Source organism: Octodon degus, unplaced genomic scaffold (assembly GCF_000260255.1).
Source record: "Octodon degus isolate 3935 unplaced genomic scaffold, OctDeg1.0 scaffold00064, whole genome shotgun sequence".
Lineage (NCBI taxonomy): Eukaryota > Metazoa > Chordata > Mammalia > Rodentia > Octodontidae > Octodon > Octodon degus.
This window is the reverse complement of record NW_004524640.1, coordinates 9201154-9211213: the sequence shown is the minus strand read 5'-3', so window position 1 is coordinate 9211213 and position 10060 is coordinate 9201154. Positions and strand designations below refer to the sequence as shown.

General features: G+C 55.2%; 1 protein-coding gene across 1 annotated transcript in view; it reads left to right on the top strand.

The window, feature by feature from the left end:
- Positions 1-2472: 2472 nt before the first annotated feature.
- The window catches only part of Tex33 (testis expressed 33), a 19650-nt gene continuing 12062 nt past the window's right edge, over positions 2473-10060 (top strand). Inside the window, exons 1-3 of the mRNA XM_004634683.2 lie at positions 2473-2597; positions 5774-5833; positions 8369-8766. Coding sequence (XP_004634740.2) covers positions 2561-2597; positions 5774-5833; positions 8369-8766 — 495 coding nt within the window. The 5' untranslated portion in view covers positions 2473-2560. The remainder of the gene's footprint in view (positions 2598-5773; positions 5834-8368; positions 8767-10060) is intronic.

Here is a 10060-nt window from a genome sequence, read left to right as displayed (position 1 = left end):
GTGCGTCCCCGTCTCTCCCTAGTTCTGCACCCACGGTTCCTTCTCCTCTCCCCTTCATATTCTTCAGACTCCACCAAGAAAAGAAGCTCCTAGCCCCCCCCTGGGAAAACCACCCTGGGGATACTGCTGTGTCATCCACTTTGGCACAGGAGCCTTGCCCTGCTTGATGCAATGTGCCTGAAGGCCCAATGAGAGATGGTGCCAGGAAGCCAACCAATGACCCAGAGTTGATGGGCACCACCTTCCTGCCCCCCAGCTCCCAAGGCAGCTCCTTAGAAGCTAGTGTCCAAAGAGGTGTCCCCTGCCTTGGAGGAGATGGTGCTGAGATGCAGGCAAAGGCAGCCCGGGCTCTGCCTTCAGCCCCCTTAGCTCCGAATAAGATCCTCTGGGGAAGGTAGAGGGAGGGCCCAGAAGCAGTGGCCAGGGACAGCGTCTGCACTTCCAGGAGGAACTACAGGCTGTATTGCCTGGTTCCCGGAAACTGGCTCTCAGAACCTTCCTTCTGGGTGGCAGGGCGATTGTCAGCCTCATCTACTGGGCTTCCCCCAGCGGCCACGGCTGAGTCAGAAGAACCCAGCCAGAACTGGGCACTGGGGCAAAAGGTACTCCGGAAGCACGGGGAAATGGGCTTGGCTGCAGGCCAGGCTGGGCATCGGCGGAGGCAGATTGGGAGCTACAGAGACAAGTGGAGGCTGCTCTCAGGCTGTCCGAGAGCTCCTGGCCTCTCAGCTCCACGCAGCCTTTCTCACACCAGCCTTGGGTCCCTCCTGGCACCTTGATGGGCCTGTGAGCAGCTGCTGGGCATGGTGAGGACTCCGCCTCCTGACCCTCCTGAGGCTGAGGAAGCTCTTGCTGGGCAACAGGTGCCAGGGCCTGGGTAGAGGGCCCCACAGCCCCGTTCCTGTCTCACACAGACCTTACAGCCAGCAGAGATGAAAGTGGAGTGTGGCAGGAGTGGGTGCAGAGCAGTGCGGGAAAGGTATGGCGAGGCAGGCCACAGGACGTGTGGAAGGGCTAGGATGTTTCTTACAACTGGAGGTCCCAGGAGTACGCAGAAGCCCGGCCACAGTGGAGAAGCCAGCCCTGCAGATGCCTGCGGGAAGGAGGTCACCACAGAGGGACCCAGATATGCCAAGGCCCAGAGGCCTGTTTGCTCGGTGTGTTCCAAGAAACAGCGGAGGCAGCACGGCTGGGGTCTGGGAGGACCGGGGGACAAGGAGGAGCCAGGGTCAGGGAGAGGGTGGGCACATGGGGCCTTGCAGGCTTTGGGAGGCTCAGTGGCACGTTGGGGCCTGGGACACACTCAGCAGAGCTCTGAAGTTAGCCTCTAGGTGACCAGCAAGATATGTAGGCCCTCAGCCTGATAGACTGGGTACTGTCCTGCCACAGCCATGTGAGCTAGGGGCGCATTTGTCCCCCTGGGGAGCCTCACATGAGACCTCTAAGACCCTAGCACAGAAAGCCCAGGAGCAGTGCTCCGACCCCTGCCTTATAGAAGCCAGGGTCACACACAAGTGGCTCACTGCTAGGTTTGTGGGAGTGTGTAGTGCAGCGATCCATTATTCATAAATTGACAAAAGGAAAAAGAAGACAAATACAGAGGCAATTGTGTCACCCAACACGGGTGATGGTGGTGACCAGGACCAGGGCCCGGGGGAAGAGGTGGACAAAAAGATGGAAGCCTAGAGGCTGTACCAGGTTTGTGAGTGGGTGGCTTGTGCCGTGAGCTTGGTGTCAGGTGTGATAACTCTCTGGACTGGGCGTCGTGCCGGGCAGTTCACAAACATGACACTACCCTTATGTCTCCATTCCCACCCTGCCTGTCCTTGCTGGGGGTCATGGAGCCAGCCAGCTGTCATGCCAGAGTCTGGGCTTCCTCTCCACTCAGTAGAAAAGGAGACACTTGCTCTGTAAATCTCCATCTGCAGCCCTGTGATCCAAGGAGCAGGAGGACCCCTTGCTGGCCCATCCTACTTTCATTTTACTGCACTGGTCCCTGATCTTTGTGAATCCACTCTGACCATGAGGGTCTTGCCCCTCCCCTCTCACCTGACCTGCAGGTCTGCTCTTAAACACACCCATGCCTCTTAATAGTCTAGTCCGGTATAAACTGCAGACCTCCTCTGCATCCTTCAAGATCCTGTTCAAATGGCCCATCTGTGAGCAGTGCTCCTTTACCCTAGAGAAACTCAGTCATGTGCTCTACTGATTCCTTTATAATCCCAAGAACCTCCTTCGCCTTTGGTGCCATCTGAGCCTTCCATGCCTGCCACAACCTGGCACTTGGTGAGCTTTCAGTGGACATTTTTGAGTGGATGAGAGACGGGATGACACACAAAGTCCCCTCCTATCCCCTAGTCCCCTGCAAGGCTGAGTCTAGCAGCCCTGTGAGGTAACAGAGCCCTATGAACAGTGGTCACCATGGCAACTCCAATCAACAGTGGAGGAAGGTGCTCCCCAGCAACCACCCACTGGGTCCCCCAAGTCACTGGGCAGCTGCAGCTTGCACTCCTGGACTTCAGCACCCCCTGGAGAGGTTCCTGTGCTTTCTGACCAGGTTATGAAAGTCATAGGGGAGGTGGGGCAGAGACCTGGAGGTGAGCAGGACTGTGCCTGGACCTGGGGTCTTACCCGCTTTCTCCCTGCTCAGGGTGACTTTTGAGAGACACAAGCTGCCTGCAGGGGGACCCACCACCCTGCCTTGACTAAGGTCTTTGGGGACCTTACTCCCAGGTCAGAACTGACAGCGAGTCAGCCCTCCTGCCTGACCAGCAGCAGCTTTGGGCAGGGCGGGAGCTCCGTGGTGCACTCCAAGGGGGTGGCCAGGGGCGCGGATGAGACAGGAGAAGGCTGTCTTGAACTTAAGTGAACTTGCGGATTTTTAGTCTTTTCAGACAGGCTCTTGCATATAGTTTTCAGGATGGCAACCCAGGCTGACCTCAAACTCAGGGCAATCCTCCTGCCTCAGCCTGCCAAGTACTGGGATTGCAGGTGTGCCCGCCATGCGCCCCCACTGCCTTTCTAGCCCTCGCAGCTCCTCTGCACACCTTACCAGGCCCATCTGTCTGTGGTGGGAGCGCCTGACGTGAGTGTCGGCACTGGTCGCCCTTTATTGTGTAACAAAGCATGAGGGAAGGCAGGGGCCTAAAATGACAGTGCACTCATTTCGAGATCCCAAGTGTCCCGGATGTGGGAGTGGATGTCGGACTCTGCCTCAGGGTCTCTCCTAGGCTGTGGCCTCAGTGATGCCTGGGGCTCCGTCCTCCAGGGCCAACTGGAGCAAGGAGCAAGGTCCTCTTCTGGGACTGCTCACACGGCAGCACTCAGCTCCTCACCAGCTGGTGGCTGTGGCCCCCTCTCTGTCGCATGGGCCTCTCCACAGGGCTCTCACCGGAGTCAGACACAGCAGCATCTCATGACAGTGTGAATGAGACAGGAGCCTTTCTCGGGCAGCTTAGAGGTGACAGTGCCCAGTTGGGTCTGCTCTGTTGACGCAAAGCAAATCACTAGGCCAGCCCACACCCAGGGGATGGGGCTGCACAGAGACATGGGGGACACCAGGGCCACTCATTGCTGCCACTGGCTCCCAACAGCCTTGCTCCCCTCATGTATAATGCACGTCCATGTGCCCTTGGGGTCTCCAGGGTCTCATCTGATGACAGTGCTTGTCACACTTGGAATCCAGGGGACAAATCCTGCTCAGGGAGGGCTGGGGACACCGGTGCTACTCCCAGGAGACCCCCCTACCCCATCCCCAGCAGTGCTGAGGGCCATGAAGAGGCATGGCCTTCAACAATGAGGAAGGAGGAGATCTAAGGGGTCACCAAGGTCCACAGCTTTTGAACTCCAGCCCAGCCATGCTGGGGTTCTGTCATCATCAGCTCCGCCCTGGGGACTTTTGCATCAATGCTGAGGTGTCTTTTCTTTTCAACCTGGTCCAGCCTTCTCTTTCATTTTGTTCCATCTAGCTGGCAGGACTTGCTAATACAGTTTCCTCATGTAGAGCTCACCCACTGGATGGAAGTGGCACCTGTCTGTACTGGGGCGATCTTAAGATTGCCAGAGACCCTCGCATTCCACTGGGAGGGGTGTGAGGCGTAGCTCTGGCCTCCTTGAAGGACCCTGTGTGTGGCTGCAAACCCAATCTTTCACTCTTTCTAAGGTTTAAAATACAAGTTTACAACCTCAGACTTTTCTACTATTAGCCAACTCAGGTTGGGGAGCTAACTGACCCCCAAACCAACACCCAGGACACAGGGGTTGTGGTCAAAGAAAGTAGACTTCATGGAGGTGCAAGCAGTCCTGATGGAGGCCGCATTTCCATGGCTCCAGTCCTACCTTCTCAGTCTCTGGAGAAGTGGAGATATCCTCGGAGGGCTGGCCAGCAGGATTTCCTGTGGAAATCAGCCTTTCCCAGGAGCTGGAGTCAGGCAGGGCAGCTGGTGAGCTTTTATCTCCAGAGCAGACATTCCTACAAGGAGTCAGATTGGTAGTCAACAGCCGCTTCCTGGAATCCCTGCAGAAAAACAAGCAGGGTCACAGGAGTGAAGAGTGAAGGCCATAAACAGAGATGGTCAGGGGACAGGAATGAAGCCTGATGGAGTCACTGGGGGCTGCAGCACGAAGGTCCTGGTGGCAACGTGACAAGATCCATGCAAGTGACAGGGAAGCTGTCATCGAGGCTGTGTTTTCAATCAAGGATCAATGAGCTGAGGGGCCAGTCCTGGGGTCACACAGGCAGGACCCATCAGATGGTCAGCACAAGGTCTCGAGTCCCTCATGTGCAGCTGGCCTGAGGCCACCTTCCCTGGGCACCTCATGGTCCCCATAGGGCAGCTGCCCCTCAGGTTGAGAGGCCAAGGGGAGCCAAGGAGCAAGGGTGAACGAGACACAGGCCACTAATCCCATCCCGGAGCCACATCCCACTGCTTTTATCATAGCGAGTCACCAGGCCCGGCTCCATCCAAGGGGCCTGCACAGGGTGAGTGAGAGTATCAGGGTGCAGCATCCCGTGAATCTGCGTGACCCTAGATTAATAATAGCATCGCCATTTTCGGTGCTGGAAATTGAACTGAGGGCCTCTTGAATACTAGGAAGTACTCTGTCTCAGCACCAAATAATTAAAGGCCAAAATTAATAGGTGATTTTGCTGGGAAAGCTTACAATGGAATTGAATCGACATGGTTTCTACCTGCAATAAACTTACTGGCAATTCTCAAAGACTTGTTCTAGCTCTTTCTTATTATAAAGATTTCAACATATGAAAAAAACAAACAAACAAACAAAAACCAAAACAGGATAAAAGCATGGCATGGTGGCTCAGGCTTATAATCCCAGCACTTGGGAGGCTGAGACAGGAGGATCGTTTCAAATTAGAGGCCAACTTTGGCAACAGAGTGATTTCAAGGCCAGCCTTAACCACAGTGTGAGACTGAGTCTCAAAAGACCCAAAGAAAACACAAAACCAGTCAACCAACCAAGCAACCCAAAACACAATAAAAACCCCACGTGTGATAAAATAAGAGGACGTAAAGAAAAGATTCTCCTAGGAAAAAGGAGCACGCACACGAAACCCGCAGAGGTGGTGGAGGCCTGGGGTGCAGGCTCCCTTTCCAGCAGCCACAGCAGATGACACCTATCTGCAGGAGGGCCCAGTGAACAAGGTGGGGGCGGGGCTGGCCAGGGATCTCTGTGGCCTCCCTGCAGGCTCATCTTTGTGTGGGAGGCTCTGTCATCTGAGAGGAGACAATGATGCGTGTGGCTTTGTTCACAGGACTGAGCTTGGAATTACCTGCGTCAGAGCAAGAGGTGATGGAGCCCGGCCGCGGAGCAGGTAGGCTGTGATGGCCAGGGACACAGCGGAGAATAGTGCCCTCCTCATTACCCCCAGTTGCTAAGCCCCATCCATCCTACCAGGCCCATCCTCAGGGCTCCATGCAATGTGGAGGAGCACCCCTCCTGTGCCCTGGCAGGGCAGGGCTATGGGAGAGCAGAGTGTGAAATCCGGCTGCTAGGCTGGGGCGGGGGGTGCAGGGCCCGTGGCCTGGTGAGGGAGGGACAAGGTGTGACCCCAGGAATGAGCTGGCCAACTCTGGGAGTGGAGGACCCTGGTAGGCATGGCTGGAGCAGGCTGTGGGTCCCTGAAGGGTGGGGGTGACAGGGCCACAGGTCGGGTGGGGCCATAGTAGCCCACTGAAGTGGGGACCACTCCTGCTAGAAGTTTTTCCACTGCTCGGAATGACTTGGGACTTTACCTTCAGATTTCTGCCTTTTAGCAGATCTGACCCAGCTGCTCTGGGGGGGGGGGTGGGGTCCAGTCACCTGGCTCATCACCAGTAAGAGGAGGGAAAAGGAAGAAGGGAAGGGGGGTGGGGAGGAAGAAGAAGAGAAAGGAGGAGGAGGAGGAGGAGGAGGAGGTATAGGACTGATGCAGGGCCTTCTCACTGAGTTACATCCCCAGCCCTTTTTAAGGTAAGTTCTTGCTAAGTCACTAAGCTGCCCAGGCTGGGCTTAAACTTGTAATCTTTCTGTCTCAGCCTCCCAGAGTGCTGGGACGACAGGTGAACATCACCACTCCCAGCTTGCTTGCTCGCTCCTTTCTTCCTTCCTTCCTTCCTGAATAGATTCATTCAACAAACACTGTGCCCCCAGAGGACAGGGATCAGCCTGTTGGCCTCACCTTTGTACAACACCCCTGAGCTCACAGCAGTGGTTACTCAGTGCAAGAATGGGTGACCCTCTTGGCTTTCTGTGTGGAGGATGCAGGACACACTAGGGTCTCTGAAATGCTTCGAACTCCAAATGGTGGCAGAGGATGAGCAGGTGGCCCCAGTATCATGTGGCCATAGAGGAGACACCAGAAGCACCGGCCAGGCCCTGCCCCAGCGGTGCTGAGCTCTGAACCTATAGAGCAGGGAGGAGTACCCACTCTGTGCTGGACTCGGGTCTCCTGGGGGCAGCCTAAGGGTGGAGGGTCACCAGCCAGGGGCTGAGCACCTCATTCTCTGCTATCTGCCTCTGTTTCTTTAAGAAAGGGGCCCCATGCTCTCCTGCCAGGGGTTGTCCTCAGACCCCTCTGCAGAGCCCAGCAGGAGCAAGAGTCCACTTGGTGTCTGAACAGGTTTTCCCTCTGCCTTTTGTAGGTGACTCAGGCAAGGACGAAGGACAAAGGTGGGCTGGGGAGCACAGAAGCCTCCCCTGTATCCAGTGCAGCTGGGCCCACAGCCCCCAGGGGGTAGGCACAAGGGGCTGAGAGCAGCGCCTTAGTGCCGCACAGCAGGAGCAGAATCGGTGCTCACAGCTGCCTAATTTTGAAAAACTGGCCTGAGCTGCAAGTCCAGAGACCAGAGTGAGGCGAGAATGCAGATGCTGGCTGGGAAGGGACCAAGGCCCTGGCACTGGCTTGGTTTTTAATAGCAACACACAGGCTCTGACCTCGTTTGCAGACAGAAGAGAAGCAAATCCAGGCATCTTTTAAGGGGAGGATCACAGGCCCCTTCTGGAGGGGTTTGGAGGAAAGCTCTCCATACAGTTTCCAGCCGTGGCCGGGGTGAGGGTGGTGGCAGGCCGACAGGCTTGGTCTCTGTGGTCTGCAGCACAGATGCAGGACGTGCATGCTGCTCTCTGTTGTGTCAAATGTGTGTCCTGGCTGGGTGTGGCGATTGTGCACACCTGCGACCCCAGCATTCTAGGAGGCTGAGACAAGAGGACTGGGAGTTTAAATGGACAAGCTAGCAAGACCCTGTCTCAAAAAATGAAGAGCTGAGGGTGGTGGTGCACACCTGCCATCCCAGCACTCAGGAGGATGAGGCAGGAAAATCACTATGAGTTCCAGGGTACATGAGTGAGTGTAAGGTCAGTCTGCACTGCATAGTGAACCCTGTCTCAATAAATAAGTAAGTAAATAAATAAGTGGGGCTGAGGATGCCACTCAGTGCAAAGGCCCTGGGTTCAGTTTCCAGGACTCCCAAACCAAACAGAACCCATGCCCCAAGTTGCCATGCAGTGGCTGTAAGATGCGCCATTACTTAGGCATGTCGAAGAGCAAATGCTGCCCCTGGACCACAAGGCTAGGGTCAAGGCCCGACACCTGGGTCTGGGGCCCCGGATGTCAGGAGCAGTGTGAGCAGCGCAGGCCTGTGGGAGGCCTGGCCACCGAACTTACTCCTCCTGTCTTGCTCCTTTCTCACCCACCCCTCTCCATCCTCTTATTGCCCCGCCCCTGGCTCCCTGGCCCCACCCACCTCCCTGTGCTCTTCTGACTCCACTTTCTTCATCTGCCTGAGCCTTTTCCCTCTCTCTCTCTCTCCCTTCCTCCCTCCCTCCCTCCCTCCCTCCCTCCCTCTCTTTCACTCTTCTCCCTGTTCAGGTGCAACTCCTTTGACCAGGAGCCCCCTGAGCAGCAGCAGGAGAGTCCCCCAGGATGTGGACACCTCCAAGTTCAAGCACCCGGCCAACACAAGCTCCAGAGGGAGCGTCCCAGGAGAGGGCCACTTAGAGGAAGCCTGGCCAGTCCCAAGCCCTGCCAGCAGGGGTCCTCTGGGGTTGGGCTCAGGACCTGGGACTCTGAAGAAGGGGAGCTCTAGACCTTCCTCGAGGGAGAGCTGCATTTCCCTCCAGGAGGGGCCTCGGCAGGACAGAAGCCCCAGTGCGAAGACCCAGGAGCTGAGGGGCTCATCTCCCAGCCAGAAGGACAGCGTCATCCCTGACAACATTCGCCACAAATTCGGCAGCAGAGTGGTGGACCAGCTGGTTTCCGAGGAGCAGGTGTCCACGCAGGGGCCCAGAGGCTCAGGGAGGTGGAGGGGTCCTCGTGAGGGTTGACAACAAAAACTAAAAGAAACCTGGGCAACCCTTGTGGCAGCAACAGCAGAACGCAGGACTTGCTAAATGGTTGCTGCGTGGCAGAGACCAAGTGTTGTGTAAATCCTCCCCATGTAACGCCACACCCCCATCTTTCCAACAACCCTGCAGGGAAAGTCATGGGTAAAGAGCTAAAGGCTAAGATGGTTTAACTTAACCAAATTCACTCAGTTGTGTGGGACAAGAATCCAAACGGATGGGCAGATTTTAGCACCTTGGCCCAAATGCCTGCACAGTTACAAAGCTTTTGTTTGAGTTGGATATTTTCAGTTGGAACAAATTTCCAAAGATAGGCAATACTCAGTGGACAGATAACATTTACTGGGAATCAGAAGGCCTCAGTTGGAATCCTGGGTGTGCCCCTGAATGCTGAGTAACTTTGGATAAATTACTTTCCCTCATGGGCACCAGTATGTATGTCTGTGAAGTGAAGCAGAGGGACTAGACAAATTCATGGCACACAGACTACAATGGCCCAGTCTGCTCATGTGACAGACATGACTAATCGATGCTGACAGTCTTACTTGCATGATAAACCATTCTAGGCAGCCAGTTTGAATCAACTGAAGCTAGAGACAAAATATACCTGCCACTTCTGGTCAAATGCTAAGCATCCTTTCTGCTCTGACATTCTGAGATGTGTGAGAGCCAGCATTCCGACCTACATAGTGACCACATGGTACTGTTAGCCAGGCAGGGGTTAGGATTTCCTTTTTATTTATTTTTTTTATGTATTAGATATGGGGCTCACTATACAACTTGGACTTATAATGATCTTCCTGTTTTCAGCCTCCCCAGAATTTGGATTACAGGCATGTGCCACCATGCCTGGTCTTGGTGGCCAGCTCAGTGCTCCCAGGGGCAGGGCTGGTGCAGCATGTGGTGCTGGGGATCGAATCCCGGTCTCTACACTTGCCTAAGCAGGCACTTAGTCCACTGTGCTATCCCACCAGCCCTAGGATTTCCTTTTTAATACATAGTAAAACCAAGGCTGAGAAAGGAGTGGAGACTTGACAAACTCAGGAGCTGCTATATAGCAGAACTAGAACTCAAATCCAGATTTCCAGGTCTGGGGTGCAGCTCAATGGTGCAAGTGCTTAGCTGCCAAGTGCAAGGTCCTGAGTTTGATCCTTGGTAAAGAGAGAGAGAGAGAGAGAGAGAGAGAGAGAGAGAGAGAGAGAGAGAGAGAGAGAGAGAG